The sequence below is a fragment of the Cervus elaphus genome, chromosome 23 (genome assembly GCF_910594005.1).
Source record: "Cervus elaphus chromosome 23, mCerEla1.1, whole genome shotgun sequence".
In the NCBI taxonomy this organism is placed as follows: Eukaryota; Metazoa; Chordata; class Mammalia; order Artiodactyla; family Cervidae; genus Cervus; species Cervus elaphus.
The window spans coordinates 55,049,936-55,070,448 of record NC_057837.1 but is presented as its reverse complement, the minus strand read 5'-3'; the positions used below and the strand labels follow the sequence as shown (position 1 = coordinate 55,070,448).

The following is a 20,513-nucleotide window of genomic DNA, read 5'->3' as shown; positions in this document are numbered from 1 at the left end:
CAAATCGAGTTTGGGCCAGGGTGGTGGGCTGGATGGCAGGACAGCCCCCTGCAGGCAAACACTCAGCAGGTGTGGATGACACCAGGAGCTCTCCCCTGCCTCCAGCCTTCCCATTTCTCATGGTCTAAATCATCTGAAACAAAATCATTCCTGGTTCATTGACCTTTCTGCAAATTTTAATTTACACTCAGAAGTAAAATGTCACATAATTTTTATGCATTTGGCTGAGCCTCTTTGCCACTATGTTAAAAAACAATTCTTTATCAAGATTTCATGTCAAATTTGCACCAGGGGTAATTACCCCAGGATAAACGTTGCATTTGCACAAAGGTCCACGGGCAGGGCCTGGGAGGGAGCACTGGGAGCCTGGCAAGGACTGAGGGCAGGGCCAGGATCCATCGCCTCCAAATCGACTTCATTAACTGGCTGTTCTCCCTGCAGAGGGTGAAGCCCCTGCAGTGCTGCTCAGGTAGGCAGGAATCTGCAAAGATTCCTGCAAGACCCAGCCCAGCACACAGCTCTCTCCTCCACTTCGGGATTTAATGGCCAACACACTGTTTCGAACTGTGGAGCTTGAAAAGACTCTTGAGAGTCCCTTGGGCTGCAAGATCAAATGAGTCAATCCTACGGGAAATCAACCCTGAATACTCACTGGAAGGAACCAATGCTGAAGCTGGAGCTCCAATACTTCAGCCACCCGATGCGAAGAGCCAACTCCTTGGGAAAGGCCCTGATGCTTGGAAAGACCGAGGGCAGAAGAGGGCAAAAGAGGATGAGATGGTGGGATGGCATCACCGATTCAGTGGACAAGAACTTGGGTGAACTCCAGGAGATGGCAAGGAACAGGGAGGCCTGGCATGCTGCAGTCCATGGGGTTGCGAAGAGTGAGACATGACTGAGCTAGGGAATAACAGCAACAATTGTCCAGTGGCCTCCATCAGAGAAACGGGGTGCAGAAGCATGGACAAACCTCCCTGAACCTGAGTCTTCTGCTCAAGGTGAGAACAGATCAGCATCACAGATTCTACCGACAGGAATCTCACCACTGACAGGAGAGGACGAGCAAACAAGGCAGGGAGGTCAGGATGCCCTCGCAGGGGCGCATCCGACTCATGCCCCAGGCTGAGAGGAAACAGTAGCAGCTTTGGAGGCATCTATTACAACAGTTTCCTTAGACGCAAGACTTGCTTTGGACGTTTATCCTTCTACTCGCCATTGTGTTTATGATAGAAAAGAAATCACACCTGTCATGAGGGGTCCACAGAACAACGGTTTCCCCGAGCCTCTGTCCTTAACTTGGTCACTGCGTACGTGTTCACGTGTTACTGACAGAGTCCACCCTCCTTCCCTCCAATGCAGGGCATGCTGTGGCTCCCTCACTCCTGGGCGGTTGCCATGTGCCCTGCTTTGGCCAGAACTGGGAGCCAGAGCAAGGTTCTCCCAGGAGGAGACCCAGGAGCCAGTGAGCCCCATTTCTCAGCAGCAGGTGCTCCTTGCTCAGCAATCATGGGAGCAGAGACACCTCTCTCAGCCTTGGATCCAACCATCTTAGGCTATAGAGCCCCCTGGCCCTCGCAGACTTCCCAGGCCCCTGTGCCTCTAACGAAGATTGCAAGAGGGAGAAGCAGTGAGCATGGCGGCCACATTGGGAAGCCATGTTCCTGCCCCCCTCCTTCCTGGACCCATGGTCCTGGGCCTTCTGTGGATGGTGATGTTGTGAATGGGCTCCTGCTTCCTTGAGCTCTGTGGATGCAGGATTAGGACCAGAAACAGCACAGATGTCTCAGGTCTTTGCTTCCTTGGGGTGGTCCGTGGCTAAGGAACGAGGTGCTCTGGAAAGACGGGGGACAGGAAGAATTGTGCTCTTTCTCTCCACGTCCAGGTTGATTTTGCTCTTTACCGAGCATTCCTCGTCGTGAGCCTGGTGGGTGTGTCTCCAGGTCCCGACCATCAGAGCCCAAAGTGAGTCAGAGGGAGGCCCACCCCGGAGAGTTCAGAGGGCAGCATGTGGCCACTCTTCCCAAAGATCTGCTCTGTGGTGCAGCCCCACCTGAGAGGCTACTTGGTTCTGCCCAGGGGGTCTCCCCTCTTTGAAGAAGAGGGGGGGATCCCCAAGTGGTGGGGGGTGGGCCCAGCAGAGAGCAGGGTGTGAGGGCTGAGCCAGGACAGTCAGTATGTGAATGAACAGTTGGACAGATGAATGGACGCAGATCAGGATAGACAGATGGACAGACATGGAGCATGTATCTGCTCCTCTCTTCATGGTGCTGGGCGTGTGGGGAGCCCCCAAATCCCGGGGCTGGAAGGGACCAGGGCCAGGAGGCTGATCCCACCTCTCTGAGCTGGAGTCTCCGGAGTCACCCACCAGACTGAGGTCCCTGTGTCACCTGGAGCTGCCCTCCCGATCCTCAGCCCAGGTTCAAACAGCACGTCCTCCCTAGATGGTAGGAACAGTCTCTGAGAGCTTGAGAGGAGAAGGAAGCTGTGAGTGGATGGATCTGGGGAGCGGGAATGCTTGCAAGTGCTTTTAAAATACAGAGAGCACGAAACAGTCTTCCACTGCCCCTTGGTAAAATGGAGTAAAATCATAAACCAAGTCTGGGGGCCCAGCCAGGGTCTCCCCTTCCTCCTGTTGGCCTCACCTGCAGAGAGGACAGTTAGGGGGAGTGAAGGAAGGGAGACAAGGGAGGTGGGGAGGGGAGAAGGGAATAGGGAGGGGAGGAGGTGAGAAGGGGAAGCAGGAGGGGAGGTGGACCCTGGGGACAGAAAGCACCTCCTCTCTACCTGGGCCTTAATTGTGAATGATTTCATTAGCTTCATCCTGATGCATGGGAGCTAATGACAGAGGCTGATGGTTCTAAAAATAGCCGGTCCTGCTCCTTGTGTTGTAAAGGGTCCCCCATGGCCTGCCCCCCAGCCTGTCCCCCTCCCTCCCTGAGCCTGCTGTCTGCCCCAGCACCTACCCCTTGCCCCCCACCCAGTTCAGATGTGATAGGAGCCCTAGAGGGGATGGAGCCTGGCCCCAGGTCACTGAAGCCGGGCCTGCAGAAGGCGAGGCTAGAGGACGGAGGGGGCCATGGAAGGTGCTACAAACCCACCCTATTCTCACAGCAACAGTCTTCTCTGGGGCAACCGGGCACCGGGTGGCCCCCCAAAGGAGACTAAGGCAGAAGAGCGGCCAGGAGCTCACGGGGTGACCACCAGGCAAACAGCTGTCCCCTGAGCCCCACCAGGGGAGCAACCTCACACTATTTTCTCTCAGGAACCCCCGCCCCGACACTCCCTAAACAGAGGCCAAGTGTAGGGGTTGCCTCCCCACCCTGACCTGTAAAACAGGTGACAGCTGTCCTTCCCAAGTGGCAGGGACGCCGTGTGCTCTGGGTGTGGAGTTTGGCCCAGAGCCTGGCAGGTGCTGAGACCTCTATAAGCAACCACAGTCCTTATTATTACAATGATCATCTTTGTTAGCTGTAACCAGGGCCCCTAAGAGACGTGTTAGCTTGTACTTGTGCAGCTTAGCAATATTCATTCATTGCCAGCAACACCAGTGGCAATGACATTCCCACGCCTGGGATGGAACAGGGAGCCCCTGGGCACCGCCCTGAGTGTCGCAGAGTCTGTTCACAGAGAGCCCACCACCTCCTCCCTGGGGTCTAAGGATCACCCGAGCCTTATCCTCTCTTCCTGACCATCCTCATCAGGAGCGCGGGAAAGGTCTACCCCAGGCCATCCTCACCACAGTGCACAGAATTACCGCCACAAGCCTGAACTGTGCTTGTAGACTGTCAAGACTGTCCATACATGTGTAGCTATGTCTCTCGCAGTGGCTTAAACTGTAGTCATGCCCATCTGTTTGTGAATGGACACCTGGGTGTGGTTTTACATGTCAAGCTCTTAGTGGCAAGAGCTGATGGAAAGAATCGGGGGAGCCTTGGAAATAACTTAGGAGTGGTGCTTCTTAAACGATGCCTATGATTCCCATGCATTGAGAGCATGGATTGTTAGCCAACAGACAACCAGGGAAGTCCCCATAGACTTCTTTTGTATTACTTATTTTTCTTTATTTATTTGGCTGTGCCAGGTCATAATTGCAATAAACAGAGTTTTTAGTTGTGGCATTTGAACTCATAGTTGCAGCATATGATATCTAGTTCCCTGACCAGGGATCAAACCAGGCCTCTTGCATTGATAGCATGGATTATTAGCCAGTGGACCACCAGAGGAGGCCCCCATAGACTTCTCTTCTTAACGGTCAAAAACCACCTCCATTTTTCCAAAGAATCAAATGGACTCCAGGAATCTTGATGAAAGAGCAAAGAATCTGGGCAGGGCCATGCCCCTAGGGTCAACTCCCAATTCTGGAGAACCCCCCAACATCCTTGGCTATTAGCAAGGCTCCTAGATTCTCGAGATCAGATATGGACCACGGGGCCCTTCCCCCTTCCAGTGACACCCGGATGTTGGAGGAAGAACATCCTTCACAGCCCGAATCTCTAAGCGTGGGAATGACACAGGTGTGGTCAGTCATTTATCATGCTGTCCTCCAGCTGTGACCTGGGCACCTCCCACACCTGGCACTCAGCAGGCCAGTTGGCAGGTCTGCAGCCAGATTCACCAGCATCACCCCTGCTGGCGCCTTGTGAGTGCAGACAGAAGGACTGCCAACCTCCTCTTTCACCAAGGTTGGGACTGTCTCTTTCGTCAGAGGACCCCCCCAACTTAAAGGCCTCGGGCTCCATTCTGATGGGGTGTCAGTGGGATTTACTAACAAGGAGCTCAGACCTCAGTTCTGACGGCCGCTGCAGAAGGAATGTCTGTGTAAACAACCTTCCTCGGATCTGGAGTCGCTGCCTTCCCTCAACTCCCCAAGCCCTCTGTCTCCTGAGACACCTGCACCTCTGTCTTCCTCAACAAAGGACTGTTAATTAGTCCCACAACTGAGAGAAGTACCCCTCCTACGTGGGCTCAGAACCGTTCTGAAACTGAAGCCTTGTGATGCAGTCCCAGCTCTGGTGGGCAATGTGTGGAGAGACAATCTCTGCCTTTCCCACCAGCATCCCTGGATTCGTAGGGTGTGTGAATCCTCACTTAGGACCCCAGGAGCTCATCAAAGCAGTACTGGGGCGGAGGTCACACTGGAAAACACAGTCACCCAGACCAGGGCACACACTTGGTACCACTTCCACCGATGTTTCCAGGAGAGAAAAATGGATATGAAGTCGGGATAGCTGGATCACTGCGCTAGACTCATTATAAAAGAAACCTGGGGGAGAGGCAGGTTTCCCGTTGTCTGCCATAGATGAAATGGCATCAGAGAGGTTTTGGTGTTTTGTTTTAAAATGGGATTTTTAACATCTCTGAGACAGAGTGTTTTCTCTGGAGAAGATGTGTCTGATGGAGAGTGAATATCCATTTTTTAGTAGATTTTATATTTTAGAGAAGTTTTAGATTCATGGGAAAAATAGAGCAGAAAGTAGAGTTCCAGACACCCCCTCTTCCCTGCAGTCTCCCCTGCTATTAACACCTCCTGTTGTTACAATTAGTGCAGGACATTGTTACAACTAGGGGTTTCCCTGGTGGCTCTGAAGGTAAAGAATCTGCCTGCAATGTGGGAGATCTGGGTTCAATCCCTGGGTCAGGAAGATCCGCTGGAGAAGGAAATGGCAACCCACTCCAGTATTGTTGCCTGGGGAATTCCATGGACAGAGCTTGGCAGGCTACAGTCCATGGGGTCACAAAGAGTCAGACAGGACTGAGCAACAACACTTTCACTTTCACTAATTACAACTAGTGCCAGACATGGTTACAGTGGATGAACCTGCACTGACACCTCCCATCACCCAAAACCCACAGCCAACCTTAGAGTTCCTTCCTGATGTTGTATATTCTTTGGGTTTGGACCAATGTGTGATGACATGTATCCACCGTTACAGTATCACAGAGTATTTCCTCCACCTGGAAAATCCTCTGTGCTCTTTTCCTTTTCATCATTCTCTTCCTCCAACCGCTGGCACTCCCTGATTTTTTAAAAAATATTTGTTTTTATTTATGTATGTGTTTGGCTGTGCCAGGTATTAGTTGTGGCATGAGAACTCTTAGCTGTAGCGTGTGGGATCTAGTTCCCTGGCCAGGGACTGAACCCACGCTCTCTGCATCGGAAGGCAGAATCTTGACCACTGGACCATCAGTAAATTCCAGCCCCTGATGGTTCACTGTCTCCATATTCTTTCCTTTTCCAGAGTGCCATGCCATTGGACTCACACAGTCTGCAGCCGGTTCAGATCGGCTGCTTTCACTGTAACATGTGTTTACGTTTCCTCCACGTCTTGTCATGACTTGGTGTATCCCTGGATTCCCATTTTTAAAGCTAAGGGGAATGGAACTTGTGCATTTATTCCAATAGCCTTTAGAGGAACCCCATGGCAGGTGCTCGGATTCACAGTGAGGAAGGCAGGCCTCATGCCTGGGGGCCCAGCACACTTGACCTAAGTGGTTGGAGCCACGTGAGCAGGGCAGTGGCCTTGGGGGCACAAAGGATGGTCCCCCATATTTTGGGGGACAGGGAGCCCTGAAGGGGGGCGATCCCTGGGCAGGAGAAAGCATTCCTATACACAGAGCAGAGGGAAGCGAAGGGGGTGCAGGGTGGGATGAAACAGGCCTGGGTGGCTGAGCCTCGGACTGCAAGGAGGGAGACCATGGTGCAGCTTAGGTGGCCCCTGGGGACACACCTGCACACACAGGACACCTCAGGGTTGGCAGCCACTTGAGCAGGTGCAGCCAGTGATGGATGGAAGGAGGGAGAGAGGAGGGAGGCAAACATATTTATTCCTCAGCACAGGCCCAGTTACAAGATCACCCCTGGCTCATTTGATCTTTCTCAACTCAACTAACAAGAAAAATAATAAAACTAGAGGTTTCATAACCGCGGCTCACGTCTCCAACACGGCAGACTCCGGGAGATGCAGCCCGCTGCCCCCATAAATGTCAGCACGCTGATGCCGGTGCCGACAAAGAAGCAGATCATGGGTCGCCCGTTCCCAGCACATTAGCGCCCCCTTCCTGTCAGGGAGCGAGCAATCAAAAATGATGAGGGTAGGGAGTTGAATGAAACCCTCCTGGTTGGGGGGGCTGCTGTGCCCCCTTTCATGGGTGCCGCGCATTCTCAGCAGATGCTGTGGATAAGCATGGCTGCAGCTGTCTGCTGTGAGGCAGCAAGATGGGCATGGGGGAGGGAACATTCTCCTAAGAAAGGGCTTGGCACCGTCCTGGAAAAAGAAAAGAAGCGGGTCTCTGCTGTTTAGCCCAGGGCCTAATTATGGGGCTGCACACACAGAGCAGCTTGGACTCACCGGAGCCAGGGCCCCACGCTGCTGAGTCCAGCTTGCGGAATGTGCAATTTTGACCTGTGAGATGTTCACCAGCTGAAACATTACAAATGCCTTGTGTTTGGGGTGTTGGTTAGCTACGTTATAAAAGTACCCGGGACCCGGATGGGAAACGCTGGCATATGTAACAACTCGGGGCCAATGTAGCACCAGGCTTGGGGAGGATCTGTGGAATTCCTGGAGTGAATGAGTGCATTCCACAATGTCATCTTCTCCCAGCAAGAGCAGTTTGCTTGTTGATAAAATGAGGGGTGGGATAGATGGCTTCTGGGGCGTGTTCCAGTCCTGACATCCTAGAGGTTTGAGACACCCCCTGGAGATCCTGGCGAGAAGGGGAAGCCATCTCGGGCATCTCAGGTTCTTGGCAGGGTGGGCGGGGGGGGAGCGTGGTACCCAGAATGTGGACACGTGGTTCATGCACACTGGTGGCTTCCAGGAGGACAGCCTGGACACCCCTTCATGAAGCCTTCACCTCCCTCCAGGGCTCAGGTGCACTGTCCCCTTCTCCCAACTTCTCCAATGAAGTCAGTATCCCCTCACCCCACCCTCCTCTCTCTCTGAACTGTGCTTGGGCCAGGAGGGGAGGGGCCTGAGGAGGACAGCTGGGGTCCCAGGGCACGGCTATTTACAGGGAGGCTTTGTGAGCTCTGGGCGTGCGGGGCCTGGGGGACTGGGGTCTCCAGGGGCAAGAAGCAGAGAGACCCTTCTCCCAGTCCTTCTAGCAGCCAGGAGGCCCTGGAAACTGCTTCGCAGTGAATTCATACACCATGAATTTCACCATTAATGTGAGCAACAATCCAGTGGCATTCAGTACATTTGAGTGTGGAGCAGTCATCGCCTCTCCCTAGTTCCAACACTTCTCGTCCCCCAAAGGAGACCCCATACGTACTGGCAGACACTCCCCAGCCACCGGCCACCACTTGTCTGCATCTGTGTCCAATAGCTGCAGTGCCAGCCCTCCAGATGGGCAATGGCAATGGTGATGGTCTCTCAGGGACCCCCAGTCAGCAGGCAGCATGCTGAGGGATAATGGGAGACCCCACAGGGACACAGCCATGCTCCGTGGATGACCCACAAGAGACTCCCTCGGGGGTCCCCAGGACAGGGGAGCCGGGAGTCCTGAGGTTGTGCAGGCGCTGCCGGTCTCCTCTCTGCCCCCCACCCCCACCATGGAGGGCCTCCCTGCACATCTCCCTGGTGATCCATCCTTGCTGGGTGGGTGGTGAATCACTACTTGCAGAAGCCTCTCCTGGATTCCTCACTCTTTTTCTTCCTTTTCTCTGTCTTTTCCTGGCTCTTGAGTTCTTCTCCTGCAAGCAGACACGTGTGAAGTGGGTACAGGGGATACTATGATCCACTGTAGCTAACTTTTGAGGACATACCTCTGAAGTCATAGCAGTGGACCTCTAACTCAGTTCACTGGGTGTTTCTATGGCTGGGAAAGGCTGTGACCCTCTCTCAACGTTGGCTCCAGGAGAGGGTGTCACGTCCGGGACACCCACTCAGCCTCAAAGGGCACTGGACCTTCCTAGAAACCCCCAGAGTTGGGGGGTGAGGGGCTCTTCCCTCCCGTGCTGCGTGTGTGCTCAGTCACTTCAGTCGTGTCCAACTCTTTGTGACCCCCAGGCTGTATACAGCCCACCAGGCTCCTCTATCATGGGATTCTCAAGGCAAGAGTACTGGAATGGGTTGCTATGCCCTCCTCCAGGGGATCTTCTGAGCCAGGGATCAAACCCGCTTCTCTTTGGTCTCGTGCATTAGCAGGGGGTTTCTTTACTGCCAGGTCACCTCACCGGCTGAGCTCCTTCCTGTGTGCTTATTCTGACCCTGGCTTACCCGGCAGCCCAGCTCCCACCACACCGGCTCTCAGTCCTTGAGAGTCCACCCTTCCCCCCCTATCTTTGCTCATGCTGCACGCCTGGAAGCCTTCCCCAGCCCAGGCCTCCTGGGGACCCTTTCATCCCTGGAGCTTGGCAGAGGCACCAGGTCCTCATCCTAGGAAAGCGCTCCCCGCTGTGCATCTGGATCAGGCTCTCTCAGAACCGAGCTCCTTCCTTCACACAGAGCCCCCCACCCCCCAACCCCTGGGAGCCACACCCCGTGTGATGACCACCCCCCCACCCTGAGCTCCATCTGGCAGGGATGTGCTTCTTGCTGACTGTGGCATCTGTAAATCCACAAGAACGGATGGATGGATGGCGCTTCCCATGGGAGCTCTGTGTCAGCAGCTGCCTTCTCCAAGGGCCAGGGCCCTTCCAGGGGTGGGCAGAATGCAGACCGCCCTGGGGCGGGGGAGGCCACAGAGATTCCAGCAATAACTCAGTGGACCCGCAGTGGGCGTGTTGGCGGGGACACCACGAGGATGACAAACAGAGACTAACATGTACACACCATGAAGGAAAACACGCCTCAGTGACAGATGGCTGGCCGGGTGCATCCCTGCCCTTGGTCCCAGCCCGAGGGCAACCAGCCCAGGGTGCCCATCAGCCTCCACTTCATTTTCTGGGCTTCCTGGTGAGGGTCAGTGAGGGGAGGCCCCTGGAAGATGAAATCCTACTCTTCTTGAATTTCCTGGTGTTCAGCCTTTCCCATAGTGTCCAACTAGACAGTTTCCTGGGTGTTGGGTTCTTGCATGCGCTTCTCAAATAGCCATTGACAGTGCTGCTACTGCTGTAAACACTGGGCTTTCTCAGCATCAAGTTACATTTCAGGAGCAGAGTGGATGCTGGCGGCTGTCTGTTCTCAAAATAAACAGGGCTTGGAAATGGAATCCAGTCTAAAGGGAGAGGCAGGCTCTCGGGGGCCAGGCCAGCTGGGAAAGGGGACCTAGGCTTCCAGTCATGCAAGATGGTCAGATGTCAAAGGCTGGCTGACCCCACACCTCCTGCAGGGCTCCCCACCCAGGGGCCCCCAGCCTGGCCTGCTCTCTGTTAGATTCCACCATCCACACTGCCATTTCCCAGTCACCACCCACCCGGAGCCTTCACTCTAGGGGTTCCTAGGTAGATCTCCAGAGCCGGGAACCACAAGCCCATGAATATGTTTGTGCAGTGAATGACCTTGTGTGACTTTGGCCAGTGTCTTTGCTCCCCATCTCCTTGGATGGGTGACATGCTGGGATGCAGGATGAGCTGGATTCATCCAGCCTCTGCCTGCACTGGCCCTGGTTCACCCTTTGCTGCTGCTCCCAAAGGCTGGTGCTCAGAGCACCTGCTGCTGGTCAGATTGCAGACCCAGGGTCCCAGCTGCATCCCCAGGAGGCTTGCCAGGGTGGGCGTGACTGCAGAGGTCAGCTACACCCCACGCAGGCCCTCCACACCCTGGCATCCCAGCAGGGGCACACACATCACCCCCTACCCCTGGCCCTGTCCTCAGGCGGGTGGCCGAGTCCTCCCCCCAGGACCACCAGGCCTCCCACAGCCCACCACACCTCCAAGAGGACAGGGGCAGTGGGGGCTGTGACTGTGCATGTTTCATCAACTGGACCTAATTTCTCTCAGGAATCCTTCTGCCTCTTGTCAAGTTTGTTTAAAACTAATGGAAGCAATTAGCAGGCCTCAGAGATGTGTGGCGGATCTGGGTTGCGGGGAGCGAGCACCCAGGGGGTCCACATCCCAGCCACGGATGGAAGGAGGCGCTGTCACCTCTCCAGGCAGGTTTCTCCAGTGGAGCCTGGAGGAGGTCATGACCCTGGTGCCTGCGACTCTGCACAGGTGTCTTCTTCCCACGAGGCTGGAGGACATTCTCGGACATTTGTGCTGGGTTCACAGCACCCGGCCTGGCCCGAGAGGAGTCCATGGGCGTGCAACGGCCCGGCAGCTTCTGATCCCTAAAAGAGAAGGACTTTACCTGCAGACAGGAGGTAGATCCCAAAATGAAAAAGAACAAGAAGAGGGAAGTGGATTGAAGAGGAAGCAAAGAGAGAAAATTGGGCAGGATTCAATGAGGGTAGTAAATGCCTCCGCTCGGCTAACCCCCGGCTACAGCGCCAACTCTGAGCGTCCCAGCCACTGATAAAGAGGCAACCGCCTTGAAAAACTCTCCAGGAAAATACAAATGGGCTCCTGGGTGAAGCAGCAGCTCCTGCCCAAGACCCCAGATGTGTCTCAGGGGAGTCTGCCCCCTCCCCCACTCGCCAAGAGCTCACTTCCCATTTTTATGTCAAGATATAATGTTTGTAACCTTCTGAGCAGTATTTGCATGTTGAGAAATCTAAACCCACATTTCTTAGGGTTTCAGGTGGGAGGGAGCTCACTTATTCAGAGCTAAAGTGCCATGAACGCCCCTGGTGTCACGAAGAACAAGCTTTCCTGATCTTTCCCTTTGACAGAGAGATGGTCACCCAGCAGTGCCCAGGAAGGCACTGTCCTGAACTCTCCTTCTTCTGAAAAGCCAGCTCCCCTACTCTGCGTGCACTCGGAACGGCCCCCAACTTCCCACAGACACGTTCCAGCGCCCGCTTCCTCACTGACATGGGCTCCGAGTCTCAGACAAGGTGGTGAAATGAGCCATTGTGTGGAGCCAATCAGCCAGCCTGTGGTGACCCAAGCCGGAGGCCAGCTGTGTGTTGTCCCAAAGCCCCTGTGCCTCCTCAGGAGGTTCCTAGTCAGATCCCGACAGTAAAAATGGTCTTAAAGGCACCTGCGTGGAGAGGCTGGCTTTATCATTGTAGACCGCATCTGATAGTGCCATCTTCAAAGTCCTGAGGGTCTCCCATCCATGGAGGACGTCCAACCCCTGCAAGGTCCCTGCTCCTATGGACGGTGCCCCAACCTTCCTATTGTGGCAGCGCCTATGCAGGTGATTTTTTTCTCTGACATCTGCGTCCACACTTCCCTCAAATGCCGCCAAAGCTCTGCACTAATTAAAAAAAATACAACACCGTCACTTAATCCTGAAGAAATGCAAACTCCCCGCTGCTGTCCAGTCCCATTAGTGATATTAGAAATTTGCTTTCAGAGAACAAAGGGCTTATTTCTGTACTTTGTGCTAATCTCCGGCAATCACAGCATTGTCATTTTTATCTTCGTCAAAGACAATTGGGCGTCAGAAATGATTGATCCACTCAGTTTGTTGCTGACTTTAATTTGTATACCGTTGGGCGATGGTACAGTGAAAGCAGTCTAGTGTTCTCCTGTCACTTGGGAAACAATGTGACTATTCCCTCATCTGGGGGGCGTTTCCCTGGAGCCTCAACCCACTCGTCACCTTGGTTGCCCTCTTCCACCCTAGGACCTTGTCTGTGAACCCTGGAGTCTGTGCACACATGGAGATGCCTGGCTCCATCACACTGAAGAGCATTTTTGTATTAAACCCACAAGTGGGAGGTGTCAGTGACTGGGGAGATGTCTGGAGTGACGTATTTGAAATGAGGGAACGTTCATGTTATTTATTATTTCAAGGCAGCCAACAATAAAAGGTGAACCCGGGGGAAACATTTTATCAGAACTAACAGTGAGGAGCTTTTTTTAGTTTCTAGAATAAATAGTAATTAAATCATGTAAGCTGTGACAGTGAAATTGCTTAAAAAACCAATCCTCCCACCATAATTGCTGAGATACCCACATTTTTATAAATGCTAGGTAACTTTATCCGTTCCTTTCATCAGCAGAATGTGACATTGGCTGTGGGTGCCTCGTAATTTACCATGGCTTCAGGTGGCAGCTACAGAGGTACATGGATAAAAAGGTCATGACGTGGTCCCAGTCAACAGGCAGCTTCCGCTATGTCTTCTCCTGCAAGGAGGGGGCGGGGGGGCACAAGTGGTCCGGCGATGGAGTCACGGGAGGTGCCTAATGGATGTTTGATATCAGTAGACCGTCTACCTTACACGCCTGCTTCCAGGTCATAAGAAAGTTCCAGCTATCCAAGGTCACTAGAGAATCCACTGAATCCTCTTCCCTCAACTCAGACTCCAGTTGAGCCCAGAGGTGGTAGTTAAGAGGGGGAGAGGGGGATGTGTTTGCAGAGATGAGAAAAGCTATGCTTCAGAGAGAATGAAGCAAGTTCCTTGCGTTTTGTTGTTGTTCCTTTTTCTAAGGCCTCAGCTGATTCTCAGGAGGTAGAGATAAAAACCCCTGGACTTCCCTGGAGGCTCAGTGATGAAGAATCCACCTACAATGCAAGAGAGGCAGGTTCGATCCCTGGGTCGGGAGGATCCCAGAAGAGGAAATGGCATCCCAGTCCAGTATTCTTGCTCAGAGAATCCCCTGGACAGAGGAGCCTGGAGGGCTACACACAGTCCATGGGGTCGCGGAGTCAGACACAACTAAACACACAAACACAGAGATAAAACTCAGTACCTGAAGGTCAAGCAATCAGTTAAATAACCACTTTCTCAACCACATTAGAGACCCAGGTCCTCAGCTGAACGTAAGCTCTGAGCAGGCGCCTGCCCGCCAGGCTTTCCCCACCCACACTGACCTTATCCCCTTTCTCTTGCAGTCAAGTTCAGCAGCTGCCTGGGGACCAAGGGGATGCACTATGAGACCAACAGCATGGACTTCAAGGTCGGGGCCGACGGGACGGTCTTTGCCACACGGGAGCTGCGCATCCCCTCCGAGCAGGTGGCCTTCACCGTGACTGCGTGGGACCACCAGACGGCTGAGCGCTGGGATGCCGCAGTGCGGCTGCTGGTGGCCCAGACCTCGTCCACGCACTCCGGACACAAGGTAAGGCATGACTGCACGCAGGGAGGGGCTGGGCGCATGTCCTTCCTCCTCAGGTGGCTGAGCGGAGCCTGGTTGGCAGAGGCAGACACCTGAGTGGGTGGCACTGGCCTTGGGGGTGACCCCTGACCTCCCACCTTCCCAGGCAGGGCTGCCCACAGGCCCCATCAGTTTGGTGCAGTCATCACCACCCTGATGGTCAGTTCCTTTGTGAACAAGGGCCTCATGGCTTCATTTCTCACTGGGCACCTCTCCTGTCTAAGCTTGTAACCCCCCAGCCTGGGGGCTCCTGAGACCTAGAGGACCGAGAAAGAAGACAGAGGCCACATGGCTGGCCATGCAAGGCAGGCAGGGTAGCTGGTGTGACACTGATTCAGAGAGAGGGGAGGGGGAGCAGAGGGGGTCAGGGAGGGGGAGGAAAGGGAGGAGGGAGAGTAGGGAGGGCACACTTCACATAAACACACACCAGCCCATGTGCCCAGGCCCCCAGACTTCCCCTCTAACTTAGCTACGTGGCTATGTTGATAGGATGGGAGGGGTGAATTCACCTTCCCCCAACCGTCCCCCCATCCTGAAAGATCTCTCAGCCCCGTGTGCCCCAGGACTCCAGGCCCAGACCCCTCAGCCCCCAGAAATGCCCACGTTAGGTTTCCCAAGCCTGAGGGGACCAGCTCTGCTCACCTTGGCCCATGTTTCTGTAGCTGTGTTGGCCTCAGGCTGGGAGCTGCTAGGTCAGCAGAGAAATTGCGGCCCAGAGGACCCGCATGATGGGTCCCACTGCATGTCCATCTACATGAAGGTGGACCCGTAGGGAGGGAGAACCCTTGGGAGACCTTGTGGCCGTTGGTGTTATGATATGCATGTGGTTCACTAGAAAAGAAGCACACCAGTTAAAGCAAGACAGGCCGTCAGGGACAACATCCATCAGTATTCGCTCGGGACAGGCCCACAGGAAGTAGAGGGTTAGACCAGATGGACCAGATGCCTTTCTATAGATTTGTCCAGAAACTCACAGAACTAAAGTGCTCAGCAAACCCCAGTGGGACACAGTCTGCAGGTTTCCCCAAACCTATTTGACCAAGGAGCCTTCTTTACAGGAAATCTTTCAAGGCAGGTGTTCTGAGGAACTCACTTTGGAAAACTGGGGCTGTGTTTCATTTTTGTCTTATTTTTAAGCCATATTTTTAAACCACAAGGAGGTGATTTAGGTTAGAAAATCGGTGACTCGGGCTAGCCTTATCCTGGGAGGTAGGCTGACACCTTAGCCAAGGACATCTTGAGTGCCCTCGGGGGTGTCCTGAACTAGGTATTGAAACACACTTCTAACAGGGGTGCCCTTCAGACCATAAGTCTCACCTTGAGGATGTTGAAAATCCTGAGATGGATGTGGTTTTCCATCCCTTCCTGAGTGATCATGACCAGCCACGCCATGGTGGGCAACATGGCCCTCATGGGGGCCCCTCCCTGCCAGGGCCGAGCCAAGGACAGCAGTGGAAGGCTTACATCTTGATTGCAATTGCAATGCGGAGAGGGTGCCTTGCGGGCAAGGAGCAGGGCTCTCTAAAGCCCATGGATGGCCTCAGATAAAAGGCACTAATTAAAAACATAATGACACCTTTTGTCAAGCATGTTAATGAAGTGATTTCTGAGGCAGTTAATCCCCTGATCTTCCAAGAAGGTGACTGCAATTAGACAATCCCCAGGATGCATGCACCTCCAACCCCGTGGCAGGCAGGGCCGAGAAGCACCCGATCTGCAGATTCCACGTCCCAGGTTGAGAGCATCCATGGGGTGACTATGGGGTCGCACCCTGAGCATGTGACACGTGACCATGTAGGCAGTGGGCACAGTCCCTGCCACCCACCCGACGCGGTCCTTCCCTGTTTACTTCCCATCGCCTTCGTTGCTAAGGGCTCCGTGCTTCCGATCTTCCAACCCAAAGAGCCCTGCTCTGACTTTCTAGGACCCTCCCCTAAGTGTGTCCACATCGATCCTCACAACATCTCCAGAAGTGGGCACTGTCGCTGTCCCCACTTCACAGGTGGGGAAGCTGAGCTGTCTGACTTCAGCCTCTTGATGCATGGGAGAACTGATGTTCCGGAAAGGAGTAAATAAGGGACGTTCTAGGCACAGCTAAGCCCAGCATCATAACAGAGTCTGGCTGCCCTGGATTGTCTGTTTGGATCAAGCTCTTCCAGCTTACCGGCTGATGTTCTGGGACAAGCATACAACCTCTCTGAGGCATATTGCTCTGGAAAATGGGACAGCAACGCTGCCCACATCCCACCCTAGGGTTGTTAAGAGGATTATGTGGGATGATGTCAGGTCAGACAGGGTGCAGACTCTATGAGAGCATTGTCCCCAAAGAGGTGGAAAATAGTAGATCTTATTGCTGTCATTGGCACGGTCCCAGCCCTCTGACTTCTTTGCTGGATCCTCACCAGGGTGGTGCCTGGGAGGACAGGGAGGAAGGTCAGTGTGGGACACTGGCTGAGGCACCCTTACAAAGACAGTGCCAACCTTTGAATGTCACTCTGTGTAAACGGATTAAGGTGATCCAGATGGCTGGTGTCTTTAGTCACCTGCCAGAAGCAAATGTCAATCTTCTCCGGTGGAAGGTATCCTGCCAGACCTCAAATTATATCTGTCTTCTTTTGTATACAATTTCTAGCACTCAACTGAAAATGACTGGAAGAACAAAATAAGATAACTAAAAATTAAGAGGAAAAGCAGATGATAATCAAAGACCCATGGGGTAGATTTACAATTATATTATTAATTGTAATCATTAAAAATAGATTAACTCAAAAAAAAAAAGATTAACTCTTGTACTTGGAAAAAAACAAACTGACAATATATTTTTCAAAATCTATCCATATGCAGCTTACAGGGCTTCCCTTATAGCTCAGTCAGTAAAGAATTTGCCTGCAATGCAGGAGACCTTGGTTCGATTCCTGGGTCAGGCAGATCCTCTGGAGAAGGAAATGGGAACCCACTCCAGTATTCTTGCCTGGAGAATTCCATGGACAGAGGGGTGCCTGGCAGGCCACAGTCCAAGGGGTCTACAGTCCATGGAGTCACAAGAGTAGGACACGACTTAGCGACTAAACCGCCACGATGCAGCTTACAAAAGATACATCTAAAAAGTGTAAGATACAGAAAAGCTTGAAGTAAAAGCATGGGGGCAGGGAAATACCAGGCAAATAAACAAGTATGAAATTAATGGTAAATTTTAGCTAACATTTGTGAGTAAACAATAGAACATGCAGACAAAATATCAGTAAGGAAATAGAAGATTAGGAGCACAGAATTAAGAAGTCTGACCTTGGTGAAATGTACATAAAGCACAGAAACCAACTGCTTCTAAATACAGATTATTTACAAGTATACTCAGAATATTTACAAACATTAGCCAAACTTCAAGCAAACTTCAAAATGCTTCAAAAGTTTAGAATCAAAATGTAGTTTCTGTTCTTCTTACCACAGAGCAATTAAACTAGAAATCAATAAGAAAGAAAATTACTGAAAAGCCCCCATAGATTTGGAAGTTAAGTAAATGCCTTCTTATTAACCCTTGGGTAGAAATTAAATCATATGAAAATGGGAGACTATTTTGAACTGAGTAATAAAACTAGTTGGGATGTATTAATCACTGAAGTCATGCCAGATGGAAATGTTTAGCCTTAAATACATATATTAGAAGATAAAGAATGCAGAAAATCAGCAATTTTAACACTTATCTCAAGAAATTATAAAAATGGGAAATGAAATACAGAGCAGAAAGAAGGAAATAATAAAACAAAGAGGAGAATATAATGAAATAGAAAATAATAGAATCAACAAAGACAGAAGTTGGCTCAGTTTAGTAGTTTTAACTACTACATTCCTGTCTAGAATGACAGGAGAACTTCATGACCAATCACACAGACATTAGAAAGGTCACTTGAAGACATTATGTACAATTTATACCAATATATTTGAAAACAAAGATGGAATAGGTAACTTTCTAGAATATAAAATTTACCAAAATTAACATGAAAGGAACACCTGAACTGTTTTATTATTGTGAATAAAGTTTTAGCTCAGATTTTTATCACACAAAAAAATTACTCTCACCATGATGGCTCCACTGGTAAGTTTTACCCAAGCTATAAGGAGTTAAAACGCATCCTACAAGAGGGATGGCTTCCCCAACCAAAGGGGGACCATGTTAAAACCAACAGGAACTTTTTCCAAAGCCAGCAAGGACCTTGAAAGAACAATGAGAGAGAGGATTGTTACATGCCTGTCCACTCAGAATAGATGGGAAAAAAATCCTAAGCAAAATTTTAACACACATGAATCCACCCATGTTTACATAGGATAAACAGTGGCCACATTTGTCTGTTTCAAGAAATCAAGATTTGGTTTAACACTTAAACATTAATCCATGTAATGCAAAATAGAATAAACATCACATGATCTTCTGAAGAGTGATTGTTAAATTTAACTTCATTCAAGATAAAACTGTTCAGCAAATGAAGAAAAGAAACCATTCTTAATCTCACAAAGAGTATCTATAGCAAATATCTGAACTACAGTTGGAATACTCAAAGCCTTCCGTGACTTCAAAAATAGGACAAGAACACTCTTACATCACACATCAGAGCTTCATGCCAGTAAGTTTAGGCAAGGAAAAGAAATCGGAATAAATAGAACTAGCATTTTGTGTAGCTTATATAATTGTGAATGTAGAAAATCCAAAATAATCTGGGCTAATTTATTCAAATTAATGAATGATGTTAGCAAGGATGCTAGATGTAAAAGCAATAGCATCTCTACAGACTGCAGCAGATAGTGAAGGACAGGGAAGCCTGGCATGCTGCAGTACATGGGGTCGAAAGAGTTGGACACGACTGAGCAACGGAACAACAACAGACCAGGAATAGTTAGAAAATAAAATCTGAACCAGATACCAATTACAATAACATTAATTATACAAGACCCTTACATATTACTGAGAGCAATTTTTTTTCCTCTTTGGCTTCACTCTGCAGCTTGTGGGGTTTTAGTTCTCACACCAGGGATTGAACCCAGCTCCTTGGCAGTGAGAGCATGAAGTCCTAACCACTGGACCACCAGGGAATTCCCTACGTATTACTGAGAACACTTAAAGATCTTTGAAAATAGAGGGATACACCCTGTTCATAAGAGGCTTAATGTTATGATGATGTCAGTTCTACCCAAAGGTTTCTATAGATTTAACACAATCCTGGCAAAAATCCAACATGTTTTTTCTTTGCTTTTCTATAGAAAGGCTAAGAGCTGACTTTAAATTTTTAAACAGAAATACAAAGGGCTTCCCTGGTGGCTCAGTGTTAAAGAATCTGCCTGCAATGCAGGAGACGCCCGAGACATAGGTTTGATCCCTGGTTTGGGAAGATCCCCTGGAGGAGGGCTTGGCAACCCACTCCAGTATTCTTGCCTAGAGAATCCCATGGACAGAGAAGCCTGGTAGGCTACAGTCCGTGGGGTCTCAAGGAGTTGGATACAACTGAATGACTGAGCACACATGCAGGAATAACCTAGAATGACACAAAAATGGGAAGACCAGGTGTTTCAGACATCAAGACTGAATAAACCACACCAGTTTCTCAACCTCACCCCTGCTGGCATTTGGGGCCAGATCATCTCTGATGTGGGGCAGCCCTGTGCACTGTGGGATGTTTGCCAGCATCCCTTGCCCCCCTCCAGATGCTAGCAGCACCCCGCCACCCCTGTTTGCAACAAAGCTGTCTCATGTCATCGCCAGATGTTCCCCAGGAGCCCCATCTGAGAGCCACTGAGCTACAGTCATTAGATGGTGCTGTTTGAGATCAAACAAATGGAACAAAGTGGCCCAGAAAAAATATTTAACATTTTGGAAAGTCTTATCTTCATGGAAGGCTTCCCTGATAGCTCAGTTGGTAAAGAATCCGTCTTCAATGCAGGACCCCAGTTCAATTCCTGGGTTGGGAAGTTCTGCTGGAGAAGGGATAGGCTACCCACTCCAGTATTCTTGGGCTTCCCTTGTGGCTCAGCTGGTAAAGAATCCACCTCCAGTGCAGGAGACCTGGGTTTGATCCCTGGGTTGGGAAGGTCCCCTGGAGAAGGGAAAGGCCACTTCAGTATTCTGGCCTGGAGAATTCCATAGACTGTATAGTTCATGGAGTCGCAAAGAGTGGGACACAAATGAGCGACTCACTTTCACTTTCATCTTCATGGATGTTTAACTTTTATACAACAGAATTCACCCACTTCACACAAATGACTTGATTTACCTTGTCAAATATGCACAGTGCCAACGCTGGCTCTTTTATGAGTGGCACTGGATGGCAGAGGCCAGTAAACTGCAGCTCGAAGGTCACATCTGATCTGCCACCTGCCTGCTGATGCCTGCAAGCTAAGAATGGTTTCTGTAATTTCAAATGGTTGTATAAGC

The 20,513-nt window shown here is 51.2% G+C and overlaps 1 protein-coding gene across 2 annotated transcripts in view; it reads left to right on the top strand.

The window, feature by feature from the left end:
* The window catches only part of CDH4 (cadherin 4), a 475,206-nt gene that overhangs the window by 332,025 nt on the left and 122,668 nt on the right, over nt 1–20,513 (top strand). For both annotated transcript variants that reach the window (XM_043884659.1, XM_043884661.1), the window contains exon 3: nt 13,830–14,056. In XM_043884659.1, the coding sequence (XP_043740594.1) occupies nt 13,830–14,056 (227 nt within the window). The remainder of the gene's footprint in view (nt 1–13,829; nt 14,057–20,513) is intronic.